At 47.0% G+C, this 27,700-nt stretch overlaps 1 protein-coding gene across 8 annotated transcripts in view; it reads left to right on the top strand.

Annotated features, from left to right (window-relative positions):
* Positions 1–24,641, top strand: part of LOC101946483 (zinc finger protein 501-like) — a 41,662-nt gene extending 17,021 nt beyond the window's left edge. For 3 of the 8 annotated variants that reach the window (XM_065570241.1, XM_065570242.1, XM_065570239.1), the window contains 4 exons: positions 14,820–14,976; positions 15,663–15,789; positions 19,098–19,211; positions 19,557–24,641. In XM_065570241.1, coding sequence (XP_065426313.1) covers positions 14,953–14,976; positions 15,663–15,789; positions 19,098–19,211; positions 19,557–20,830 — 1,539 coding nt within the window. In that variant the 5' untranslated portion in view covers positions 14,820–14,952 and the 3' untranslated portion in view covers positions 20,831–24,641. Of the gene's footprint in view, positions 1–14,819; positions 14,977–15,662; positions 15,790–19,097; positions 19,212–19,553 lie in introns of all 8 variants that reach the window. The other 5 variants (XR_010593251.1, XR_010593250.1, XM_065570238.1 and 2 more) reach the window with 5 other exon arrangements.
* Positions 24,642–27,700: the final 3,059 nt, after the last annotated feature.

The following is a 27,700-nucleotide window of genomic DNA, read 5'->3' as shown; positions in this document are numbered from 1 at the left end:
ATCTAGCCAGCTTTCTATCCACCTTACAGTCCATTCATCCAGCCCATACTTCTTTAACTTGGGAGACAGTATAAAAGATTTGCTAAAGTCAAGGAATAACACATCCGCTGCTTTCCCCTCATCCACAGAGCCAGTTATCTCCTCATAGAAGGCAATTAGGTTAGTCAGGCCTGACTTGCCCTTGGTGAATCCATGCTGACTGTTCCTGATCACTTTCCTCTCCTCTAAGTGCTTCAGCATTGATTCCTTGAGGACCTGCTCCATGATTTTTCCAGGGACTGAGGTGAGGCTGACTGGCCAGTAGTTCCCTGGATCCTCCTCCTTTCCTTTTTTAAAGATGGGCACTACATTAGCCTTTTTCCAGTCATCCGGGACCTCTACCGATCTCCATGAGATTTCAAAGATAATGGCCAATGGCTCTGCAATCACATCCACCAACTCCTTTAGCACCCTCGGATGCAGCGCATCCGGCCCCATGGACTTGTGCTTGTCCAGTTTTTCTAAATAGTCTCTGTTATAAACAGATAAAGGTTAATGCCTCTTTTACCTGTAAAGGGTTAAGAAGTTCACCTAGCCTAGCTGACACCTGACCAGAGGAACCAATGGGAGGACAAGATGGTTCAAAGGGAAGGAGGAAAGTTCCCTTTTTCTGTTGAGTTTCACTTTGGACCGGAGTGGGAAAGCTCCAGAATTCAGCCTCTTATTAAGTAGTGGGTATTAGTGAAGAAAATAAATAGGTTTATGTTTATTTCTTTGTAACCTGTCTTGTGCAATTAGAGGAATAGTCAAATTGGGTATTTGGGTATTTTGTGTGTGTGTGTAACTAAGGGTTTGCCCAGGGGAACATCCTCTGTGTTTGGAATCTGTTGTCTGTGAGAGTAGCTGGTATGCTAATCTCTCCCAGAGGGTTTTCTTTTACCTTTCTTTTCTTTAATTAAAAGCCTTTTTCTTAATACCTGATTGATTTTTCCTTGTTTTTAGATCCAAGGGGTTTGGATCTGGATCCACCAGGAGTTGGTGGGAGAAAGGAGGGGGGATGGTTAATTTCTCTTTGTTTTAAGATCCAAGGGGTTTGGATCTGTATTCACCAGGGAATTGGTGAAGAGTCTCCCAAGGCTACCCAGGGAAGGGAATTAGCACATTGGGAGTGGTAGCAGCGGACCAGATCTAAGCTGGTAGTTAAGCTTAGAAGTTTTCATGCAGGCCCCCACATCTGTACCCTAAAGTTCAGAGTGGGGAAGGAGCCTTGACAGTCCCAAATCACTTCTTTCTTCACAGAGGGCTGGTCACCTCCTCCCCATACTGTGCTGCCCAGTGCAGCAGTCTGGGAGCTGACCTTGTTCGTGAAGACAGAGGCAAAAAAAGCGTTGAGTACATTAGCTTTTTCCACATCCTCTGTCACTAGGTTGCCTCCCTCATTCAGTAAGGGGCCCACACTTTTCTTGACTTTCTTCTTGTTGCTAACATACCTGAAGAAATCCTTCTTGTTACTCTTAACGTCTCTTGCTAGCTGCAACTAGCAGCAGATCGAGGGATGTGATCGTTCTCCTTTATTCGGCATTGGTGAGGCCTCATCTGGAATACTGTGTCCAGTTTTGGGCCCCACACTACAAGAAGGATGTGGAAAAGTTGGAAAGAGTCCAGCGGAGGGCAACAAAAATGATTAGGGGTCTGGAGCACATGACTTATGAGGAGAGGCTGAGGGAACTGGGATTGTTTAGTCTCCAGAAGAGAAGAATGAGGGGGGATTTGATAGCAGCCTTCAACTACCTGAAGGGGGGTTCCAAAGAGGATGGAGCTCGGCTGTTCTCAGTGGTGGCAGATGACAGAACAAGGAGCAATGGTCTCAAGTTGCAGTGGGGGAGGTCCAGGTTGGATATCAGGAAAAACTATTTCACTAGGAGGGTGGTGAAACACTGGAATGCGTTACCTAGGGAGGTGGTGGAGTCTCCTTCCTTGGAGGTTTTTAAGGCCCGGCTTGACAAAGCCCTGGCTGGGATGATTTAGCTGGGAATTGGTCCTGCTTTGAGCAGGGGGTTGGACTAGATGACCTCTTGAGGTCCCTTCCAACTCTGATATTCTATGATTCTATGAACTCCAAGTGTGATTTGGCCTTCCTGATTTCACTCCTGCATGCCTGAGCAATATTTTTATACTCCTCCCTGGTCATTTGTCCAATCTTCCACTTCTTGTAAGCTTCTCTTTTGTGTTTAAGATCAGCAAGGATTTCACTGTTAAGCCAAGCTGGTCGCCTGCCATATTTACTATTCTTTCTACACATCAGGATGGTTTGTTCCTGCAACCTCAAGAAGGATTCTTTAAAATACAGCCAGCTCTCCTGGTCTCGTTTCCCCCTCATGTTATTCTCCCAGGGGATCCTGCCCATCAGTTCCCTGAGGGAGTCAAAGTCTGCTTTTCTGAAGTCCAGGGTCCATATTCTGCTGTTCTCCTTTCTTCCTTGTGTCAGGATCCTGAACTCGACCATCTCATGATCACTGCCTCCCAGGTTCCCATCCATTTTTGCTTCCCCTACTAATTCTTCCCGGTTTGTGAGCAGCAGGTCTAGAAGAGCTCTGCCCCTACTTGGTTCCTCCAGCACTTGCACCAGGAAATTGTCCCCTACACTTTCCAAAAACTTCCTGGATTGTCTGTGCACCGCTGTATTGCTCTCCCAGCAGATATCAAGGTGATTAAAGTCTCCCATGAGAACCAGGGCCTGCGATCTTGTAACTTCTGCTAGTTGTCGGAAGAAAGCCTCGTCCACCTCATCCCCCTTGTCTGGTGGTCTATAGTAGACTCCCACCACGACATCATCCTTGTTACTCACACTTCTAAACTCAATCCAGAGACTCTCAGGCTTTTCTGCAGTTTCATACCAGAACTCTGAGCAGTCATACTCCTCTCTTACATACAACACAACTCCCCCACCTTTTCTGCCCTGCCTGTCCTTCCTGAACAGTTTATATCCATCCATGACAGTATTCCAGTCATGTGAGTTATCCCACCAAGTCTCTGTTATTCCAATCACATCCCCACTTTGTAGTTATGCATTTGGTTTTCCTTCCCTAAATCTAGTAGTTTGCACTTGTCTTTATTGAATTTCATCTTGTTCATTCAGCCCACTTCTCCAATTTGTAAATGTTGCCTTGAATTCTAATCCTGTCCTCCAATGTGCTTGCAGCCCCTCGCAGCGGCTGTTATCTGCATATTTAGACAGCATGCTCTCCAGTCCATTATCCAAGTAATGAGTGAAAATATTGACTCTATCAGATCCTGGACTGGCCCCTGGGCACCCCATTGTATACATCCTCCCGTTGGACAGTGAACCACTAATGATTACTGTCTGAGTACAACCTTCCAACAACATTTTCTCCCATTTTATAGCACATTCATGTACACCACATTTCCCTGTGAGAATGTACACCACATAGTTCACTGTGAGAATGTCATGGGGGCCTGTGTCAAAAGCCTGACTAAAATCAAGATATGTCCTATCTACAGTGTCCCCCGGATCCATAAGTCCAGTACCCCTGTGAAAGCAGGAAATTAGATTGATTTGGCATTATTTGTTTTCGCAAATCCATGCTTATCACCTTACTGTCCTCTAGGTGCTTACAAATTGATTGTATAATAATTTGTTCATTCCAGGTATCTAAGGAAGGCTTGACTTTATTCCCCAGTCCTCTTTGTTCCCCTTTTAAAAGATGGGTACAATGCTCCTCTTTTCCAGTCTTCACCGTTCTCCAAGCGTTCTCAAAGATAATTGCTAATGGTTCCCAGATTGCCTCAGCTAATTCCTTGAGCACCCTAAAATAAATTTCGTGGCTGACATTAATATATCTAACGTATCTACATATTTTTAACCTGTTCTTTCCCTATTGTGGTGTCTGTTTCTTCCTCCTCTTGGTTAATAATAATTAAGACCCTACCTGAACTGCGGGATGATCTTCAAATAATTGCAGCTGAGTTGCAAAGAAGGCTTGGAAAATCGCAGAAAAGTAATAATGGACCTTTATGAACTGCCATAATTTGGAAAAGCCACAGCAGACCTATTTGTTTAAGAAAAATCTGCTGGAATAATATAAACACTCAACTATTACATTACGCCTGTGAATTGTTTTGGTAACCAGACAATTTGGTGCAGCTACAGGGCCATAACACGAGTGGGGTGAGTGGGGCAGCCACCAAGGGCACAAAGCAGGGCTGGGGAGTAGAAAAATGGGGCATAAAAATGAGGGCGGAAATTTGCATCACGGACCATGAAATCGGGTCTCCGGCTACCCAGCTCTGAAGGCAGAGTGGAGAGCGGCAGCTGCCGGCTGGTGCCTAGCTCTAAAGGCAGCGCCGCCACAGAACAGAAGTAAAGGTGGTAATTCTAAGCAACCCCTACTTCTCTGCCTTCAGAGCCGGGCACCGGCCAGTGTCCACCGCTCTCTCGCCACCCAGTTCCAGGCAGCACTGCTGCCAGCATCAACTCAGGAGTAAGGGTGGCAATACCGTGACCCCCCTGGTGGGCTCCTAGTGTGAGAAACACTGTGGAGAAATCACACTTTTTCGTGGGTTACTCACTACATAAATAGCAAATGTTGCAGGTGTATAACACATCCACAAAGTTCACTATTTATGCCATGACCAACCCTTGAAAATTGTATGATTCCCCCTCCCCACCGTGATTTAAGTAGTACCCTACTTATTGCCTTCTATGTCCCTTGCTGGGTGTAACTTATTTTGTGAGTTAATCTTTCTGATTTTGTCCCCACATGCTCATGGTACTCAGTGAGGGGGTGGGGAGGAACAATAACAGAAAATGTGGAAATGGCAGAAATGCTAAAGGCCTTTTGTTTCAGTTTTCACCAAAAAGTTTAGTAGCAATTGGACATCTAACTTAATGAATGCCAATGAAAATGAGGTAGGGTCATAGGCTAAAATAGGGAAAGAACAAGTTAAAAATTACTTAGGTTAGATGTCTTCAAGACACCAGGGCCTGATGAAATGCACCCTAGAATGCTGAAGGAGCTGACTGAGGAGATATCTGAGCCATTAGCGATTATCGGTCTCGAAGGGGGGAGAGATGTGACGAAGTGGGACTGTTCTTAATGTTTCCTCTGAATACTGTAGGGGTGCCTCAGTTTCCCCTATGCATTTCTTAAGTCTCTAGGTGGTGGGATAAAGGCCAGTGTGCACAAATGGCCGACACTCTGTCTCCTGGCAACTAATGGCCGGGGCCTTTCCCCCCCTGCAAGGGGATAGCTAAAGGTGTTGGAGAACGAAGAGATCAGGTGAACTCCTGGCCTGGGAAAGAGACAAAGGCCAGAGAGGAGGGGCTGGAGCGTTTTCAGTTTGGGACTAGCTGGGAAAGAGGAGAGAAGTGCAGAGGGGGGTTGTCTGGCTCACTGCCCCCCAAAATGGACCCGGCTGAAGGGTCCTGTTCTCTGTACCTACAAGCTCTGTTTTAGACCGTGTTCCTGTCATCTAATAAACCTCTGTTTTACTGGCTGGCTAAGAGTCACGTCTGATGGCGAAGTGGGGGGTGCAGGACCCTATGGCTTCCCCAGGACCCCGCCAGGGTGGACTCGCTGTGGGAAGCGCACGGAGGGGCAGAGGATGCTGAATGCTCCAAGGTCAGACTCAGGAAGGTGAAGCCATGTGAGCTTCTTGCCCTGAAGAGAGAGGAGGCTCCCCCAGAGTCCTGACTGGCTTTGTGGGGAGCAGTTCCAGAGCATCGCCCGGGCACTCCGTGACAGTGTTATTTAAATGACTGTCCACTGAGCCAGGGCCAGAGGGGTGCAGCCGGTAGTCGCATTGGGCGCCCTGTTAGAATTTCATGAGGGCTGAGTTTCGTTTTTCGATTGGGAGTGGCCCTCATATTCATTAATGCTAATGGGAGGGCATTTGGCCACTTTAAATTAGTTTCAGCACAGTCTTGGCCAGTTTATTTTTCAAAATCCCATTTTGACATTTCAGTGTCCCGGCAGACTGCGGGTGGGGGGGCAGTGGAGATTGTGTTGGATCTGTAAAGCTACACATAACTTGTTACAATTTGTCCAGTAAAATTAGGTCCATAGTCACTGTTGCTACTCACAGGTATGTCAAATCATGGTACAAAATCCTTAAACAAAGTTTTACAACAGTTTTGGCATCTGCCTTTTTACAGGGAAAGGCCTCAACCCATTTGGAAAATACGGTAACTAAAACTAACACACTTATAATTACAATATTTAAACATTTAAATAAAATCAATCCAAATATTTCTAAAAGGTCCCCAGGAAGGGGGATCTGCTGCCTGCCTAACCTTGACAGCTTTACCAACCTAATGTTGCTTGCATATTACACACTGTTGGCAGTATTGCTGGGCCACAGGAGAAAAATCCGGTACAAACCAGTCTCATTTGACTACAGCAATCATTTCCCTTTTGCCCGCGTGCGCCACTCCATGGTGCATGTGAGCCAAATAGGGCAAAAGCACCCTGGGCGCAACCAGGCGGTCATCTGGGAAGCGCCAAAGGCGATCAGGATGCAAAGTGTACCCAGCAACACTCCAAGAACATTTTTGGCTTTTCAGTCAGTATCAGCTTTTCCTATTTTTCTGAAAGACAAAGAGAGCATATTTTTACCCCCTTGGGGTTAGCAGATTATTGCTTAAAATATTATTTTTTTTACAAACACCCTTGCTGATTGCAGGCAAAACTGAGGAATTACTCCCCATATTTTTCTGTATTCGTTTTATAGGCAGCTCTGGTTTTAATGGCTTCTATCTTTATTATTTAGGTGATTTGCATTAACACAGATATTTTCGGCTTGCTTTAAAGTTATCATCCGCTTAGGGACTTTGTTTTAAAAGGGCACAATTAACTTCTAACTTTTAACTTATGCTTTCAAACACACATTGATTTGAAAAGGAAAACAATCCATTTTGGCTCCCCTTTGGCAAAGTGACCGTTGATTACACAGAGCCACCTTAAGGCTTAGCGTGGGGCACTGACTACAGCTTCTATCTGCTATTTGTTGCCAAAACAGATTTAAAATCTTTTCCCATTCTCCTGGCCTTGACTGCCCTGCTGCAGCCACAACTTTGGTTTTTATTAAAAAACAACATTTTAAATCTTGTAAAGCATTAAGTTACCTTAAGGATTAAATGCTAAATACCAAAATTAAACAACACTCGTTTCTTTTGTTTGGCAAAAGTATTTCTTGGTTTCACAACCTTAAAACAACACCAATTCATCTCAAACTTATAAAACAAAGATTGTATACACCAGGAGTGTTCTTTAGCAAATTTGACTAACTTGTTCATAGTTAAATGATTCAACTTAAATAACCGCTTGCCTGGACTATTTACAGACACTCCTCTGGAGAAATGGGCCTTTTTTTCAAAGGAATAGCTGCAAAGAAACCAAGAATTTTCTTTTCATGACACCTTCTTTTAACATTTGTACAAAGTTTCACTGCTTAATTTCCTCCAGTAACTACAGCGTTAACTTTTTACTTTTTCTTTTAACTTCCTCAAACTGCGGTTGCCTGCTTGTCTGGGCCCGATCCTTTTTCCTTGTTGCATTATTATTATTATTTTTTACGGGCACAGGCATTGTTTCACTACCAATTTAGCGAGGAGGATGGGCTTTTGACTAACCCCCCTTTTATTTATTTATACACACCTATTAACCCCTCAGCACCGGTGCATTGTAGGAAAGGATAGTAGCAGGGCTGGGAACAATGGGAAAGGTAGGAAGAACAGCAGCATTAACAGCACGGTAAAATGGGGGAGTTACACGCACCGACTGTAGGAATAATGACTCCTGGCTGAATTGAGGAGGAGATTACAGGTCAAATTCCTTCCTTGGCCAATTTTGAGAGAGGATGCGGGTGAATTTTAGCTGGTTGGGCAGATGAGGAAGGGCTGGGGTCGGTCTCCTCCTTTGGAGTGTCCACAAACAAAACTGTCAGGACCTCATTGTGAGCGAGATCAGGCACGTCCAGATACACGCCATCTGGGGTACAGTAGATTGTGCAATTCAGTTTACACAGCAAGTTTCTTCCCAAAAGGTTAACCGGTGAACAAGGACTGAGGATGAAAGCATGTCAGTCAGACAGGGGACTGATAGAAACGGGCAGAGGTGGAGAGACTGGGTGGGGCACAAGAACATTACCCACCCCTACCGCTTCGGGAGCGGCCAGGGCGGTAGGGACATTCCCTTTGCCAATGGCCCATCTGTTTGCAATAGTGACACACACCAGCGCTGGTCCCTGGGAGGTGGATGGTGGGGACCTTCGTTTGGCCTTTCCCTTCTCCCCCGCAATGGGCAGCTATTGTGGGGTCCCTGCATGTCCTGGAGCTGGATTGTCATTAACTTAGTTTCAATGTGGCGGTGATAGTGTTGGGTAGCTGCTAAAATTTCATTTAGATTCATAGAATCATAGACTTTAAGGTCAGAAGGGACCATTATGATCATCTAGTCTGACCTCCTGCACAATGCAGGCCACAGAATCTCACCCACCCACTCCTGTATCAAACCTGTGTCTGAGCCATTGAAGTCCTCAAATCATGGTTTAAAGACTTCAAGGTGCAGAGAATCTTCCAGCAAGTGACCTATGCCCCATGCTGCAGAGGAAGTCAAAAAAACCCCAGGGCTTCTGCCAATCTGCCCTGGAGGAAAATTCCTTCCTGACCTCAAATATGGCGACCTGCTAAACCCTGAGCATGTGGGCAAGACTCACCAGCCAGACACCCAGGAAAGAATTCTCTGTAGTAACTCAGATCCCACCCTATCTAGTGTCCCATCACAAGCCATTCGGCATATTTAACGCTAATAGTCAAACACCAATTAATTGCCAAAATTAGGCTATCCCATCATACCATCCCCTCCATAAACTTATCAAGCTTAGTCTTGAAGCCAGATATGTCTTTTGCCCCCACTGCTCCCCTTGGAAAGCTGTTCCAGAACTTCACTCCTCTGATGGTTAGAAACCTTCATCTAATTTCAAGTCTAAACTTCCTGATAGCCAGTTTATATCCATTTGTTCTTGTGTCCACATTGGTACTGAGGTTAAATAATTCCTCTCCTCCCTGGTATTTATTCCCCTGATATATTTATAGAGAGCAATCATATCTCCCTTCAGCCTTCTCTTGGTTAAGGTAAACAAGCCAAGCTCTTTGAGTCTCCTTTCATAAGACAGGTTTTCCATTCCTCGGATCATCCTAGTAGCCCTTCTCTGAATCTGTTCCAGTTTGAATTCATCCTTCCTAAACATGGGAGACCAGAACTGCACCCAGTATTCCAGAGGAGGTCTCACCAGTGCCTTGTATAATGGTACTAACACCTCCTTATCTCTACTGGAAATACCTTATGTGATGCATCCCGAGACTACATTAGCTTTTTTCACGGCCATATCACATTGGCGGCTCATAGTCATCCTGTGATCAACCAATACTCTGAGGTCCTTCTCCTCCTCTGTTACTTCCAACTGATGCCTCCCCAGCTTATAACAATAGTTCTTGTTATTAATCCCTAAATGCATGACCTTGCACTGTTAACTATTAAATTTCATCCTATTCCTATTACTCCAGTTTACAAGGTCACCCAGATCTTCCTGTAGGATATCCCGGTCCTTCTCTGTATTGGCAATACCTCCTAGCTTTGTCTCATCTGCAAACTTTATTAGCACATTCCCACTTTTTGTGCCAAGGTCAGTAATAAAAAGATTAAATAAGATTGGTCCCAAAACCAATCCCTGAGGAATTCCACTAGTAACCTCCCTCCAGCCTGACAATTCACCTTTCAGTATGACCCGTTGTAGTCTCCCTTTTAGCCAGTTCCTTATCCACCTTTCAATTTTCATATTGATCCCCATCTTTTCCAATTTAGCTAATAATTCCCCATGTGGAACCGTATCAAATGCCTTACTGAAATTGAGGTAAATTAGATCCACTGCATTTCCTTTGTCCAAAAAAATCTGTTACCTTCTCGAAGAAGGAGATGAGGTTGGTTTGGCACGATCTACCTTTTGTAAAACCATGTTGTATTGTCGCAATTACCATTAACCTCAATGTCTTTTAACTACTTTCTCCTTCAAAATTTTTTCCAAGACCGTGCATACTACAGATGTCAAACTGACAGGCCTGTAGGTGCCCAGATCATGTTATGTTAGCAATGTATGTAACTATGTTAGCAATTCTCCAGTCGTATGGTACAACCCCTGAGTTTACAGATTCATTAAAAATTCTTACTAATGGGTTTGCAATTTCATGTGCCAGTTCCTTTAATATTCTTGAATAAAGATTATCTGGGCCCCCCGATTTCGTCCCATTAAGCTGTTTGAGTTTGGCTTCTACCTCAGATGTGGTAATATCTACCTCCATATCCTCATTCCCATTTGTCATCCTACCATTATCCCTAAGCTCCTCATTAGCCTCATTAAAGACTGAGGCAAAGTATTTGTTTAGATATTGGGCCATGCTTAGCTTATCCTTAACCTCCACTCCATCCTCAGTGTTTAGCGGTCCCACTTCTTCTTTCTTTGTTTTCTTCTTATTTATATGGCTATAGAACCTTTTACTATTGGTTTTAATTCGCTTTGCAAGGTCCAACTCTATATGGCTTTTGGCCTTTCTCACTTTATCCCTACATGTTCTGACCTCAATGAGGTAGCTTTCCTTGCTGATCACTCTCATCTTCCATTCCTTGTAGGCTTTCTGCTTTTTCTTAATCACTTCTCTGAGATGCTTGCTCATCCAGCTTGGTCTACAACTCCTGCCTATGAATTTTTTCCCCTTTCTTGGGATGCAGGCTTCTGATAGTTTCTGCAACTTTGACTTGGGGATCTAAAGGTGGAGGAAGCATGGAATTACTTCAGGTTCTTCAGTCCAATCCACTTCCCTAACTAATTTCCTTAATTCTTTAAAGTTAGCCCTTTTGAAATAAAAAACCCTAGTCACAGATCTATTTTTGTTTATCCTTCTATTTAGTTTAAACTGAATTAGCTCATGATCGCTTGAACCAAGGTTGTCCCCTACAACCATTTCTTCTATGAGGTCCTCACTACTCACCAAAACCAAATCTAAAATGGCATCCCCTCTTGTTGGTTCAGCAACTACTTGGTGAAGGAATCCATCAGCTATCACATCTAGGAAAATCTGAGCCCTATTATTATTACTAGCACTTGTCCTCCAGTCTATATCTGGAAAGTTAAATTCTCCCATGATCACACAATTCCCATTAGTATTTACTTCATTAAAAACATTAAAGAGGTCTCTAGCCATATCCAGATCAGATCCCGGTGGTCTATACACACCCCAAGCACTATCCCAGGGGAGGCTCTAGTAGCTTTCTTCCCCAATGTGATTTTTGCCGAGACAGACTCTGTCTTATCCATTCCATCCCCTCTTATTTCTTTACAGCAGGGGCCGGCAACCTTTCAGAAGTGGTGTGCGGAGTCTTCATTTATTCACTCTAATTTAAGGTTTCGCGTGCCAGTGATACATTTTAACGTTTTTAGAAGGTCTCTTTCTATAAGTCTATAAAATATAACTAAACTATTGCTGTATGTAAAGTAAATAAGGTTTTTAAAACGTTTAAGAAGCTTCATTTAAAATTAAATTAAAATGCAGAGCCCCCCAGACTGGTGGCCAGGACCCGGGCAGTGTGAGTGCCACTGAAAATCAGCTCGCATGCCGCCTTCGGCACCCGTGCCATAGGTTGCCTACCCCTGCTTTACAGTCTACCTCATCATTGATATACAATGCTACTCCACCACCTTTGCCTTTATTTCTATCTTTCCTAAACAGCACATAGCCTTCAATACCTGTACTCCAGTCTTGACTACTATTCCACCATGTTTCTGTTATCTCTATAATATCCGGTTTCACTTCCTGCACCAGTGACTCTAGTTCCTCCATTTTGTTACCTAGGCTCCTTGCATTGGTGTGCAAACATCTTAATTCTTGCTGTTTGGCTTCACTCACATTCTTTACTTGATTAGGCCCAGACATTCTACCACCAGTATCACCTATTAGAATGGTATCTACACTACCCTTCCTCCTTATGTCCATTCTCCTACCCACGACAGGATCCTTTTCTTTACTTTGTTTACAGGTGCTAATTTTGGCCCAATCTGCTTTCTTTGGGAAGACTATGAGAACTGCTTCCCACCACCTGTTTCTAATCCTATTTATTGTGTCCTGGTCGTGGCCTGGGTCCTCCATGGGCCACCGGGCTGCCTGATAAAGGCGATTTAATGTTTTCCTGGGCAGGACTCCCTCCAGGAGTTGGTTTAAGTCTGCCCAGGTAGGGTTGTAACAGTGCATGACAGTTTTTAATTCTCCTTGGAATTTAACAGGGTTTTCTTTTATTTTCGGAAAAATTTTAATTAAATTATACAATTCCATGGGAGACCAAGGTGCATGCACAGACACCAAGATCTCCTGACCCAAAGCACCAATGCCCGGGAACTGGCGCAAGGGGATTGTTTCCTCAGTACGGGGAGACACTGACTGAGGGGTGAACATAAGGGGCTTTTGTTGCATAATGTTTCTTGCCGGTGTCACGGAGTTTGGGGGAGACAAGGCCCTGCACCCTTGGCTTCCTGCGATTCACCATGACTCTCAGCCAGCCAGTAAAACAGAAGGCTTATTTAGACGACAGGAACACAGTCCAAGACAGGTCTTGCGGGTACAGACAACAGGACCCCCTCAGTTAGGTCCATCTTGGGGGGCCCCAGGGAGGCCAGAGCCCCGTCTGGGCTCCCCTCCATTTTCCCAGCCAGCTGAAAACTGAAACTCTCCAGCCCCTCCTCTCCCTTTGTCTCTTTCCCGGGCCAGGAGGTCACCTGATCTCTTTGTTCTCCAACACCTTCAGCTGGCACCTTTGTAGAGGAGGGGCCCAGGTCATTAGTTGCCAGAAGAGAGAGTGTGGGCCATTTTCTGTCCAGACAGCATCACATCTGCCCTCTAGGGCTCTACAACAATCACACCCCCCTTCTCCCACCACCTAGATACTTAAGAACTGCATAGGGGAAACTGAGGCATCCACACAGTATTCAGAAAAAACATTAAATTCAACTAAGCTGGCTGTGATAAAGTGGGACTGTTCTTAAATTCTTTGCCAATTCCCCTTTTAACTCATTTAATTGTGTGGTAAATTTCTCCTGGGAGGCCTTGAGACTCCTCATTTGAGATTCATGGCACCATTTTCTGTTTCTTCATGCCAATTAGAATATGCATCGAACTGGCTTTGTGGGATCCCATTCTCTTACAAGTGAAAGGACTGCAATTTACTTACATACAAACATACAATACTCAGGTGTGCCCTTTTGGCAGGGCAGTGATCCCTTTTGTCTCACCAGCCCCCATTTTCCAAATCCCTTTCACTCGGGTCTCTCACACAGGGAAAGGTTTATATAGGGTGTCCACAACTGTCCTTACAACCAATCACCTTTCAGCAAAGAGCGTCATCTAGTTTCGGAGAGAGGAACGCCGCATACTCTATTGCTTCAGGCGAGGTGATCAGAGCAGTTATTGGCTCATCAGATCACCTTTTACCGACGGAGGAGGAGAACCAGAGAAAAGAGGGAAAGGAAACCAGACTGTTCAAAGATGGTAGAAGATAGGGACACACAAACCTAGACCCGGCAGTCCCCTCGCCGGTCAAGCCAGCAGAGCGAGGCTACTTCAGTCAGGGCCTTTCTGTTTCGGCCCCAGTAGGTGGAGTCACAGGGCTTGCTTTAGAGGCATCTCCAGTCATGAGCCAACGGCTTCGCAGAGAGCTCTGGGCGTCTTCCTGTGACCCTTATAACCGCTCACTTTCACACAGGCATTTACACTGGCACACAAATCAATACAGAGGCTTATTTAGGCACACATAGGGCACTTCCCGGGGAACAGAACAAAAGGGCGTCAGGCTTGCCTGGCAGCAAAAAGGTCCGGCTAGAGCGTGCAACTCACCGAAACCCAGAACCTACGGACGATCCTCCACCAGAAACCCGAACTACAGAATTCAAAAAGGTCTCTTACTGTTCTGATGGGCCCAGGGTCTGGTGGGGAACAGCTCGTGGTCCTCCAGTTCGGGAGTCGCTGTCTATCTGAGTGACGGCACCAATTGATGTGGAAAAATGATCCACCTGTTGTGTTTGGAATCAGATTAGCCTGAGGTACCTTTATTGATTACGAGCATGCAAGGGGTGACAGCTATTCAGCGCTGCCCCCCCGATTCAAGGAACACACAGCTTTTTAAAGCTTAAAACCACAGACAAATTACACATACTTCCATATCAATTACCTTATTTGGAATACATTGCAAAATCAATACAGGTCAAAAGCAAAAAGAACAATCATCTCCCTTATTTGGTCCTTCCTGTTATTGTTATTCCCAGTCTGGTCCTTTTGCGGTTTGACTTTACTAACGCTTCTATTGTGGTTATTTATGTCTTAAACTTGGCTATTGCAAATTGTTCTGTTTGGGGACTTTACACTCCGCCGTCTCCTGCCCCCATACACAGAAAGCCATTGCTCGGATTTGGGGACTTTCCATTTGGCTCTTCATATACAAAACTAGCTTGGCCAGTGCTTCAGGCCTACTAGCTTGACCAACGTTGAGGCCTACCAAATTTTTCTTCACACCTAAAATGCCTGGTGCCTGGTTAAAATCCCCCTGGTTACTACTTCCATCTTCTGAAGCAAACAGGTGTCCCTAACACATTCCAAGAACTCATTGGACTCTGTGTTTGTTTAACTACCCAGACACCTGTTAGAAAAGGAATTCAGAGTCCCATGTTCCCCCTCCCCGTTACTAATTGTGTTTTGAATATTTATGTTATTTGCATGACAGAGTTGAGAACATCCGTCTGCGAGGAAAGAGCCGGGGGGAATTGAGATGTGACGTTATTGTCCTGTTCTGACACGTCCACTTCTTGCCCTGACAGGCTGCAGCGTTACGTCCCATCCTACCAGGGACCAGGGAAATGGCTGCCACGGAGCCAGCTCAGGTAGGGATTATTGGGGAGTTGCTGGTGGGCTCCTGTTGACGGGAGAAGAGCAGTAAAGACATAGAAGGTGGGTGCTTTTGGGGGTGGTCAGGAGGTGGGAGGGGGCAGGAAATACACAGGGTGGAGAAAGGGGGGGGGACAGGGTGTGACAAACCTGATGGGATTTGTTTATGGTGGGGCCTAGATTCTAGCAACAGACCCATCGGGTTTGTGGGTGGAAATTCCCTAATTTCGCAAGCGGGTAACAACCCCCCTGGACTGGGCTAGGGAAACGTACCAGCCTCCAATACTGGAGTCTGAACCTACTAGCCAGAGGGCAACCGCCTATGAGGCCCGGGGAAGACATCCCATCCCGTCCCATCCAACCGCTGGCACTGGGGAGGGTGTTAGGATTCCTGCCAGGGGGCTGTCCCCGGACCCTGCTGGGGGCTCCATCTCCTGTATCAGCTTCTGGCTGGTAGGTGAGTGCTGAACGGGAAGACCCCCTGCCATCTCTGTCTGCTAGAAGGGGCGAGGGGCTCTCTCTCTTTCGCTCCTCACCCTGATGCCTCCTGGCTCCTCTGATAGGGAGGGGGTGGGATCCTGCCTGCCTCCCAGAACTTCCATGTGATTGGCCCTCCTCCCTTGTGAGTGGTGGGGATGTCACTGGGCAGCAGGTGCAGAGTGGGGCGCTCTTGTTTTTTCAGGGGCCGGTGACTTTCGAGGAGGTGGCTGTGTATTTCACCAGGGAAGAGTGGGCTCTGCTGGACCCCGCTCAGAGAGCCCTCTACAGAGACGTCATGCAGGAGAACTATGAGAACATGACCTCGCTGGGTAAGGATTCCTGTCCCCTAGGTTCTTAGAAGGGGAAATGAAGAGTTAAGGTTCACATGCAGCCTCAACTTTGCCCTGTTTCAGCAACACCCCGATAGGCCAATGAGACACAGACCGGCGCTCTGCCCTCCCCGCTAGAGAACACTTTGGGAATAGAGCACAGGTGCAGGACAGCGCAAACGCTAACACTGCAAAACTTGGGATTAGGTCCGATTTGGGGAACAGAAGCTGCCTGCCCCTGGCCTGCACTCAGACACTGAGCCTACGGCACACAATCCATCTCAGACTTTCATAATGTCACCATCCCTTTACCCTTCCAATGAGGATTCCGTCTGAGTCGTTGCCTTCACTTACCCCTCCCTGAGCCCTGGGGACCCTGTGCACGTATGGCACCAGCCTGCTGACAATCCCTGTGGCAAGAACACACCCTTGTGTGCCTTTATTGACGCCGCCTACACCACTCCGCACTGAAATGAGGAATACCTGTTGTGAGGGTTGGATCACAGAAACCCCCTGGGAGCTGCCAACTGATGTGCCAAAACTACTTCTGACCCAGCTTTCCCTGCCAGCTTAGGCCTCCAGCACCCTGTCTTGCTGAGCCAGACACGCCAGTCTGCTCCAACGCAGACCCAGGGCCTGATCCATGTGCCCCCAAAGCTGCAGGTTTAATTGGAAAGCAAGTTACAGAAGTGTTCCTGACTTTAACACTCAGAAGCCCAACTCCCAACGGGGTCCAAACCCTAAATAAATCCGTTTTACCCTGTATAAGCTTTAAACTCATAAATTGTTCACCGTCTGTAACACTGATAGAAAGAGATGCACAGCTGTTTGCCCCCCCCCCCAAGTATTAATACATACTCTGGGTTAATTAATAAGTAAAAAGTGATTTTATTAAATACAGAAAGTAGGATTTAAGTGGTTCCAGGTAGTAACAGACAGAACAAGGTGAATTACCAAGCAAAATAAAATAAAACAGGGAAGTCTATGTCTAAGAAATTGAATACAGATAAAAACCTCACCCAGTAAGCTTCCTTTTACAGACTAATCTCCTTCTAGTCTGGGTCCAGCAATCACTCACACCCCCTGTAGTTACTGTCCTTTGTTCCAGTTTCTGTCAGGTATCTTTGGGGTGGGGAGGCTCTCTCTTTAGCCAGCTAAAGACAAAATGGAGGGGTCTCCCAGGGGTTTAAATAGACTTTCTCTTGTGGGTGGAGACCCCCTCCTCTCTCCTATGCAAAGTCCAGCTACAAAATGGAGTTTTGGAGTCACCTGGGCAAGTCACATGTCCATGCATGACTGAGTTCCTTACCAGCCAAGCCACATGCCTGGGAAAGCTCAGATGTGGATTGGCGTCTCCAAATTCATTGTTGGCTTAAGGGCTTCTTGATTGGGCACTTACTGAGAATAGTCTTTTCTCAGGAAGCTGACCAACTGCTTCACTAAAACCCACTTAGAATCAGACAAGTATACAGCCAATATTCATAACTTAAAATACAAAAATGATATGTGCATACAAATAGGATTAATAGATTCAGTAGATCATAACTTTTACATAGATATGTTACATGGCATATGTAGCATAAAACATATTCCAGTTATGTCATATATGCATTCATATATGGCAGGGGGCAGTTGGGGTGGAGGGTCCTGGGCGGTCAGGTGGACTGGGGGGTGGTGGATGGGGCATGAGTCCCGGGGGGGCCCATCAGGGAACGGGGGTGTTGGATGGGGTAGGAGTCCCGGGGGTACCGTCAGGGGCGAGAAGCAGGGGGGGTCAGTTAGGGGTCAGGGGCCTGGCCACGCTTGGCTCTTTGGGGAGGCACAGCCTCCCCTATCCGGCCCTCCATACAATTTTGGAAACCCGATGTGGTCCTCAGGCCAAAAAGTTTGCCTGCCCCTGCCTTACTACTTCTCCCTACCCTAACCCTAAGCAGGAGAGGATAACTGGCTTGTTCTGCAGCATGGGATGTTTAGGTTGGATCTTAGGAAAAACTTTCCAACTGTGCATATAGATGAGTACAGGAATACGTTACCAAGAGAGGTTGTGGAATCCTGGTCACTGGAGGTTTTTAAGAAGAGGTTAGACAGATGGTCTGTGTATACTTGGTCCTGCCTCAGGGCTGGAGGATGGACTAGCTGACATCTTGAGGTCCCTTTACCCTGTTTGTTTCTGTGATGTTATGATTCATGGTCCTAGCCCTTCATTTTGACCGTGTCTCCCTCTGGAGAATGGGGGCTTTATTTAGTAGGATTTTTAATGAAAAGTATGCATGGGTCAGCTTCCCTCTCAATTTGCTTTGTTAGTCACTGGGTGTGAAGCAGTGAATTCCTCTTCTGGGATGGGGATGTAATTCCTGTTGAAGCAGCATAGGCCTGTCTCCATTTACATGGAAACACTATCAAGGACTGTCCACATATGAATGCAGCACACTGGACGGTGTAAGTGTCAAAGACTGGAGGTTAATGTGTAATGACTGGGTCCAAGGGAAGCAGAACGTGAGAACACAACTGTACTGCACTTTGGGATGTCTGTGCTGCCTCTGGGAGAGACCCTCCCAGCCTGGGTCCCCAGACTGGCCTTGGCGGGCTGTATATAACTGCGTCTGTGTTGCAGCTCAGTCTCTACACCAGCAGTATGTGTACCCCTGGGTGTGTACGCAGAGTTCTTCCAGAGTTAGGGTGACCAGATGAGAGGAAGAAAATATCGGGACATCGGAGCAAAAAAAAAAAAAAAAAGTAGTAGTAGTACCGCGAAATATCAGGACAAATTGTATCCTGACCAAACATCGGTTGGGACGTGGGACAAACGCCACAATATCGGGACGGTCCCGATTTTATCGGGACGTCTGGTCACCCTATCCAGAGTTGCTACGGAAAAATCACTAGCCAAGTCAGCACAAAGTAAAATTTCATACAATAACTTGTTTATACTGATCTATATAATATACCCTGAAATGTAAGTAAAATATTTATATTCCAATTATTTATTTCATAATGATATGGTAAAAATGAGAAAGTCAGCAATTCATGGTGTGCGGTGACACTTTTGTATTTTTATGTCTGATTTTATAAGCAAGTCGTTTTTAAATGAGGTGTAACTTGAAGGTACGCAAGACAAATCAGGCTCCTGAAAGGGGTACAGTAGTGTGGAAAGCCACTGGTCTACACAGCTATTGTTAATGTGCTAGCACGTTCAATGGTGCACCCATAGGGAGACACATCTCAAAGAACTATCGTTGATGCACAAGTTGAGTAACTTCTTCTTTTGCGTGTTACCTGATCTCACTTGTCTTCTTTCCTCTGAGCAGGGTTCCCAGTTTCCAAACCCGGTGTCATCTCCCAACTGGAACGAGGGGAAGAGCCATGGACCCCAGATCTCCAGGGCTCAGAGGAAAGAGAGAGCTTGAGAGGCAGCTGCTTGGGTGAGGGATCATTAAACCTTCTCAGTGTTTGAAGGAAACAGCTGGGATTCCCAACAAAGACCTTGTGAGGTCTCTGGGTTCAGGATGGCCCCCAGCAGGTGTCATATCCTCAGGGCAGACACTGTTCATGGCTTCCTATCCATCCTAACTCCTGGCAGTAGTTCCCACCCCAAACTCCCTTCTCCCTGAGTGTTTGGGTGGGGACTGGATGCAGAATTGATCCTCTCCTCGCTCCCCTTTGGGAGAAATTCAGTCCCTGATTTTTTTCCATCTCCAGCTATTCTCTTGGTTTGTTCTCCCCTTTTCCCTTCCGCTTTCTGAGGTTTTCTTTCTCTGTCCCAGCAGGTGAGGGGATGGTGAGAGAGACCGTGGAGCAGAATCCTCAGCAGGAAGAGGAGCAAGTGGAAGCGCATGGGGCGTTGTTGCAAAGATGCAAAGGGAGTGTGTCCAGGAGTTGTGAGAAGGGAAAAGGCTCTCGGGGGCAGCATAGACCAGAGAAGCAGCAGGGAAACCAGCTAGCGCAGAAAGTTGGAATATCTGTTAATTATCGGGGAACTCATAAAGGCCTCAAGGAAGCCACGGCCCAGCAGAGAATCCTGACGGGAGAGAGAAATAACACGGGATTTGAGAGTGGGGAAAAGTTCAGGAGGCGCTCACACCATCATGGAATCCATACCGGAGTGAGGCCCCATGAATGCTGCGAGTGCGGGAAAACCTTCACTGAGCGCTCACACCTTATTAGCCATCAGAGGAGCCACACAGGGGAGAAACCCTATAAATGCTGTGAGTGCGGGAAAACCTTCGCTCAGAGCTCAAACCTTATTCGCCATCAGAGGATCCATACAGGGGAGAAACCCTATAAATGCTGTGAGTGCGGGAAAACTTTCGCTCGGAGCTCAGGCCTTATTAGACATCAGACGAGCCACACAGGGGAGAAACCCTATGAATGCTGTGAGTGCGGGAAAACCTTTGCTCGGAGCTCACACCTTATTACGCATCAGAGGAGCCACACAGGAGAGAAACCCTATGAATGCCGTGAGTGCGGGAAAACCTTCACTCAGATCTCAGGCCTTATTACACATCAGAGGAGCCACACAGGAGAGAAACCCTATAAATGCCGTGAGTGCGGGAAAAGCTTCGCTCACTCCTCACACCTTATTACCCATCAGAGGAGCCACACAGGAGAGAAACCCTATGAATGCTGTGAGTGCGGGAAAACTTTCGCTCGGAGCTCACACCTTATTGCACATCAGAGGATCCACACAGGAGAGAAACCCTATAAATGCCATGAGTGTGGGAAAACCTTCGCTGGAAGATCAGGCCTTATTACACATCAGAGGAGCCACACAGGAGAGAAACCCTATAAATGCTGTGAGTGCGGGAAAACCTTCACTTGGAGCTCACACCTTATTGCACATCAGAGGATCCACACAGGAGAGAAACCCTATAAATGCTGTGGGTGCGGGAAAACCTTCCCTGGGAGATCAGGCCTTATTGCACATCAGAGGAGCCACACAGGAGAGAAACCCTATAAATGCCATGAGTGCGGGAAAACCTTCGCTGGGAGATCAGGCCTTATTACGCATCAGAGGAACCACACAGGAGAGAAAACCCTATAAATGCTGTGAGTGTGGGAAATTTTTCCATCACAGCTCTTCTCTTATGTATCACCACAGAAGCTGCAAGGGAGATAAACACCATGAAAATCTTGTCTGGGTCTCAGAAAAGATTGTTTTTTCCTTTTGCTAATTCCCAAGTAGTGAACTCTAAGGCAGCATTTGTGGCGTCTCAGCTCCTTCAGGCGAGTTGTCTGCTTTTCCTTTTTGCAGCTCACCCTTCCTTGGAGTGAAGTCTGTGAAGAAGTGGGACTGTTCTTAATGTTTCCTCTGAATACTGTGTGGGTGCCTCAGTTTCCCCTATGTAGGTGGTGGGGAAAGGCCAGTGCCCATAAATCACTGACACTCTGTCTCCCTGGCAACAAATGGCCAGGGCCCCTTCCCCCCCTGCAAGGAAATAGCTAAAGGTGAACAAAGAGATCAGGTGACCTCCTGGCCTGGGAAAGAGACAAAGCCGGGAGAAGGAAGGGCCGGAGGGGGTTTTCAGAGTTGGAGCTACCTGGGGACTAGGAGTGAGGGCAGACGTGGGTGTCTGGCTCTCTGAACCCCATAATGGACCGGCCGAGGGGTCCCATTCGCCGCTGTACCTACAAGCTCTGTTTTAGACCGTGTTCCTGTCATTTAATAAACCTCTGTTTTACTGGCTGGCTGAGAGTCACGTCTGACTGCGAAGTGGGGGGTGCAGAACCCTTTGGCTTCCCCAGGACCCTGCCGGGGTGGACTCGCTGTGGGAAGCGCACGGAGGGACATATGCTGAATGCTCCCAGGAGAGACCCAGGAGGTGAAGCTGTGTGAGCTTCTTGCCCTGAAGATGGTTTGCTCCGAGGGAGAGGAGGCTCCCCAAAGTCCTGACTGGCTTTGTGGGGAGCACTTCCAGAGCATCGCCCGGGGACTCCGTGACAAAGCCCACAGTGTTTTTCATCAACTCCTTTGTTCTGTGTCATGGAAGTGTGGATCCCTCCAACGGGAATGTCCCTCAGTCCCAGGTGGGGGAACCAGGAGTGATCTTTACTAGGTAAATGGAGGTTAAATCTACCTGGGTTTTGACTCCACTAGGGTTTTCCATGGAGTTAGCTAAATTGAGTTAGGGATCCTCATGTAAAAACATAACTATTTTTTTCAATGAAGAAAATAGCCCATATAGCGGCCAGGATAACATAGCAAATTTCCTCACCACTGGACACAACCTCCATCACTTTTCCTAGTCTAACTAAATTTGGAGCATCACGTTTATACTTTTCCTCCCACTGTAAAGTGATTGTTAGTCACCAGGTTCCCCCATTAGGGACAGATTGCCTCATTCCCAGTTGTTCTCACGTTGCACTGGGTTCTGCTGAATAGCAGTTGGGTTTTGTACCCTTTTTCTCAATGTAAATATAACAGAGAAGGAGCCGGGATAGAGGGTGTGATGAAGTGGGGATTTTCCTTTGTTATGTTGTATGTGAGTTTTACCGTTGAGCCTATGTGAGTTTTACTGTTTTGCATGAATACTGCGTGTGCCTCAGTTTCCCTGTGTGCTGCCTCTGTGTGGTGGGAATAGGGGTGTGTGACTGTGGCTGAGACCTCGGGGGCACGTGAGGCTGCTCCAGCTACCAGCACATATGCTATGATCGGTGTGTGACGTTGCACAGACCTGGATGGGGAATTTGAATAAATCTCAAATATAGTGAAATCATTTGGAGTTTAAATCCCAGTTTCCAACTGTTGGCAAGGCCTGTTGCAGGACTTTTCCTACTGAGATGGGATTTTTTGCAGATGGGGAGGTTGTCTGGTTGGTTTGTTTTTTGTTTTTTTCCATTACGACGATGCTAGAACTTTTGTAAATAATATGAATCAAAACTAATGAGTGAAGGAGGTTTGAACGGCTCAGAGGAGAATGCAATGGGAGAATCTCTTGTCTTGATTCTGAGTCGTGTAGCCTGCCCTATAGGACTAACCAGCTTGCTTGCATAGATATATTTTTTCGTATAAGTTTAAGAATTTGGTTTATTGTAATAGGTTTATAGATTTATATTAAAGTAATCTTGGCTGTAACGCAAGAGACCTACAGGCCATTTCCTGTATGTTAAGCTAAGGAAATTTAACACCTCTATATTAAGACAATTTACCCAGAAAAGCACAGGAACTCCTCACTTAACATTGTAGTTATGTTCCTGAAAAATGCGACTTTAAGCGAAACGATGTTAAGCAAATCCAATTTCCCCATAAGAATTAATGTAAATGAGGGGGTTAGGTTCCAGGGAATTTTTTTTCACCAGACAAAAGACTATTTTTACACACACAGACACACACACACACACACACACTATAAGTTTTAAACACAATTTAATACTGGTACACAGTGATGATGATTGTGAAGCTTGGTTGAGGTGGAGGAGTCAGAGGGTGGGATATTTCCCAGGGAATGCCTTATTGCTAAATGAACTAGCAATTGGCTGAGCCCTCAAGGGTTAACTCTCACAACACTACAAGGCAGCAGGAAAGGTGGTAGGGCAGACAGAGACAAAGACACACACCCTGTGTATGAGAGAAAAAATGTGCATTTCCCCTTTAAGTAGCTGACCCCAGGCTTAAGTACACTGCCTTGTTAATTAAATGAGCTTGCTGAGACCTGAGACCGCAGCTACTGCCTAGAAGCTCCCTCCCTCCATCGTGTGTCCCCCCCTGCTCTATGGAAGATAGGGTAAGCGGGGTGCCGGAGCACGGGGGAGGGGGAGAGGGAGACGCCCTGACATTAGCCCCCCTCCCCCCGTACAGCAAGCAGGAGTCTCTGGGAGCAGCTCCAAGGCAAGGAGCAGCACATGGCAGTGGGGGGAGGGACAGCTGCTGCACAGGGAATTTAGGGGAGGGGAGAGCTGATGGGGGGGGCTGCTGGTCCACCCTTGTTTCAACCACCCACCAGCTAGCTGCAACGGGCTGCTCTTCCTGCAAGTAGTGGACAAAACAGGCAGCTGCCAAACGACGTTAAAAGGGAGCATTGCACAACTTTAAATGAGCATGTTCTCTAATTGATCAGCAACTTAACATCGAAACAACGTTAACTGGGACGACTTTAAGTGAGGAGTTCCTGTAAAATTAACCTATATCTTGTTACCTAAATAAATAAGTATCCACGCCTATGTCTATAATCTTCTACCTAGACCAATAGATAATGAAGAATGGCATAAGGAGGTTTTCAGTTTGGTACCCACAGTCTTAACAGGGACACCACAAGGAAACGTATGTGCGTATATGTGTCTTCGATACGCACAAACCTACTAGCCTGTGGGGTAAGTGTACCCTAACATTTGTGGGGGAGGAATAAAATGTGGGCATAGGAGGAAGGATTTCCAGCACTTGTGCCCTATAAAAGAGGTGACCCATCTCGCTAGAGCACTGCACTCCACTCGATCTTACTCACACTCACTCACTCACTCTATTCTATCTACGATGGCTACTGTTAGTAGTAGGCTGTACTTGTTCTTAAACTTTGTTTCAAGGGAACTAGGCTAAGCTCGGTTTCCCTAAGCTTTTATTCTTAGTTTTGTTTATTAGGTTTTAAGTTTGTTAGTCAAGTAAACCCTAAGTTAGCTCTTAGCATTAGTTTTTCTAAGCTCTGCATCAAGAATTGAGAAACCTGAACTGCAAGGCTTGTCCTGTTTCTCTTACCCCCAGGTTATCAAGGAAGGGTGTGAGTATGTTAACCAAAGCTTTGTTACATATGATAATATAGTATTATATGCATCTTTTGAATAGCGGTAATGCAATTGTAACTCTGGGTATTTTACCATTGACTTACTATTTCATTGATTTTAATAAAAAGTCTTTAAGGCTCTATCTGTCTCAGTGTGACCTTCCTGTCATACCCCTGAGGGTCCTTTGTAAATTCTGTGAAGCCTGATTCGAAACAAAAACTTTTATCTTCTAATCAAACAAATTGGCAAGCCTAAAACCAATCCTATTAATATTGTAATTAATAAAATAAATAAATTAAATTAATGTTATCAGCACACCCTAAATCAGGCTACAGTCGTCATATTTAACCTGCTCCGGAATTTCTAGTTATATGAAGCTGGATGTATCTTGTGTGATGTGGGGTTTTCCTCGTGGGGGACATTTGTTCACATAATCAGATATAAATTTTATTTGCCAGACTGTAGCTCAGGTTTACTGGGGACTTTGAGAACAGGACTATTTACTGAAATAGTCATTTCTCATTTTATTTTATGCCTTTTCTCTGCTCCTTCCATGATGATATGAAAAAACATCAAGTGCAGTTCAGTCAATAGTGATTGATAAGTAGGGTTTTTAGGTTGTTTTAGTGTCAGTAGCACCCTGGGTGTGTGGGTGGGGGGTAGGGTCATGTTTGCTACAGGGGGCTAAAGTGTTGGGGAAGTGGGTGGCAAGTTGACCCATCATTGTTAAGCTAAGATTTTTGTCATGGTTATTTTTAATAAAAGTCATGGGCATTAAACAAAAATTGATGGAAGCCCTGACCTGTCCCTGACAAAATGGGGAAGCAGGGGCCATCTACCACCTGCTCCTGGGTGTCACCCCCCCCCCCCATCACCTGTGGCTGCAGCTCCAGAGTCCTCCATGACTGCTGGGAGCTGCAGGGTCTGCCCGTGATGGCTGGGAGGTGTGGGATCCCCCTACTGCCCACGGTGGCTGAGAGCTCCTGGGTTCCTAACAACATGAGAACGGCCAGACTGGGTCAGACCAATGGTCCATCTAGCCCAGTATCCTGTCATACCATCAGGGGCTCGTTCACCTGCACATCTACCAATGTGATATATGCCATCATGTGCCAGCAATGCCCCTCTGCCATGTACATTGGCCAAACCGGACAGTCTCTACGCAAAAGAATTAATGGACACAAATCTGACATCAGGAATCAAAATACTCAAAAACCAGTGGGAGAACACTTTAACCTGTCTGGTCATTCAGTGACAGACCTGCGGGTGGCTATATTACAACAGAAAAACTTCAAAAACAGACTCCAAAGAGAAACTGCTGAGCTAGAATTGATATGCAAACTAGACACAATCAACTCCGGTTTGAATAAGGACTGGGAATGGCTGAGCCATTACAAACATTGACTCTATCTCCCCTTGTAAGTACTCTCACACTTATTATCAAACTGTCTGTACTGGGCTAGCTTGATTATCACTTCAAAAGTTTTTTTTCTCTTAATTAATTGGCCTCTCAGAGTTGGTAAGACAACTCCCACCTGTTTATGCTCTCTGTATGTGTGTATATATATCTCCTCAATATATGTTCCATTCTATATGCATCCGAAGAAGTGGGCTGTAGTCCACGAAAGCTTATGCTCTAATAAATTTGTTAGTCTCTAAGGTGCCACAAGTACTCCTGTTCTTCTGTCTACTGACAGTGGCCAATGCCAAGTGCCCCAGAGGGGATGAACAGAACAGGGAATCACCGAGTGATCCATCCCCTGTCACCCATTCCCAGCTCCTGGCACACACAGGCCTGGCTAATAGCCGTTGATGGACCTAGCCTCCATGAACTTCTCTAGTTCTTTTTTGAACCCTGATCTAGTCTTGGCCTTCACAACATTCCTCCACCACATGTGGCAGCTGGGAGCTCTGGTGTCCACCCATGGCGACTGGGAGCTACGCGGTCCATCTGCAATGGCATGAGGCTGTGGCTTCTCCCGCCCTCGCATCCCAGCACTGCCAGGAGCCCCGATCCCTCTGCCCCCCCATTGCCCTCTGGGCTTCTCCCCGCCAGCCCCCGACCCTGGGGCTCAGCCACAGCCCCCCCCCCCCGTTGCCACGGGCCCAGCTGAGTCCTGCGCGGGGTGGGGGGAGAGGGGAAGAGTTGCACCGCAGGGGCTCGTGGGAGATGTGGTGTGCCCCGGCGTACATTTCCCATCAGCCACCGCGGGGCCAGCAGCTCCAGGGGAGCAGCCAGGGGGCGGGGCCCAGCGTGTTCTGTGCGGGTGGGGCGGGGCTTTCGGCCGGACAGCTCTGTGCACCGAGCGGGGCTGGAAACAGAAGTGGTTGGAAGAGGACGTGACGCCAAACCCCGATGCACCCGTGGCCCCCAGCCCGCCGCCATCTTCCCCAACTGTCCCCCCCAGGGGGCCCCTCAGCCCACCCCCACCTATCCATGGGGCCTCTCAGTTCCCCTCCAAACCCCCCAGCCCAACCTGCCCCCTACTCCTCCCCCCTTCCGTACCCTTCCCCCCACAGTACCCTCCCTCCACCCGTGGGGCCCCTCAGCCCCCCTCCCGCCCTAACACTCCCCCCCAGCCCGCCACAACCGCCCCGACCCATCCCTGGGGCCCCTCAGCCCCCCTCCCGCCCTAACATCCCCCCCAGCCCGCCACAACCGCCCCGACCCATCCCTGGGGCCCCTCAGCCCCCCTCCCGCCCTAACATCCCCCCATGCTGATTTTTTTTGTTTTTCCCCCTCTGCTGGGTTTAGTACCAAGGAAAAAGAAGTCGAGCGTCAGAGTCTACTGCCCTCGTGCGATGGGAGGTGAGTGAGAGCAGCGAGCCTGTGAGCACTGTTCATGCCAGGCAAGAGCCGTCCATCTGTGAGCCGAGCAGACGCCACTGTCCGTGAGATAAGTGTCTGGTTTGGTGAGGTCAGGTAGAGACAGCCCGTCAGCTGGGGCTGGGCTTGTATGAAAAGGTTCTTGACTAGCTGTAGTTACTAGAGAGACAAGGTCCCCATTTTCAGGGGCTACTCAGTTCTCTGGCCAGGATCGGTGTGTCCTCCGCAGGAGAAGGTTGGATCCAGGGGGATGACTCCAGGTGGCGAGTCTCTGTTCATAGAGTGGGGCTGATGTAGATGGGATGGGAGAGGGAGGCAGGATGAGGGCAAGATTTCACACACCGATAGAGCTGTGTGTAGTGATGGCTCATG

This window comes from Chrysemys picta, chromosome 16, assembly GCF_011386835.1.
Source record: "Chrysemys picta bellii isolate R12L10 chromosome 16, ASM1138683v2, whole genome shotgun sequence".
Classification (NCBI taxonomy): domain Eukaryota; kingdom Metazoa; phylum Chordata; order Testudines; family Emydidae; genus Chrysemys; species Chrysemys picta.
Note: the sequence above shows the minus strand (reverse complement) of the source record. Positions and strands in the feature narration are given on the sequence as shown.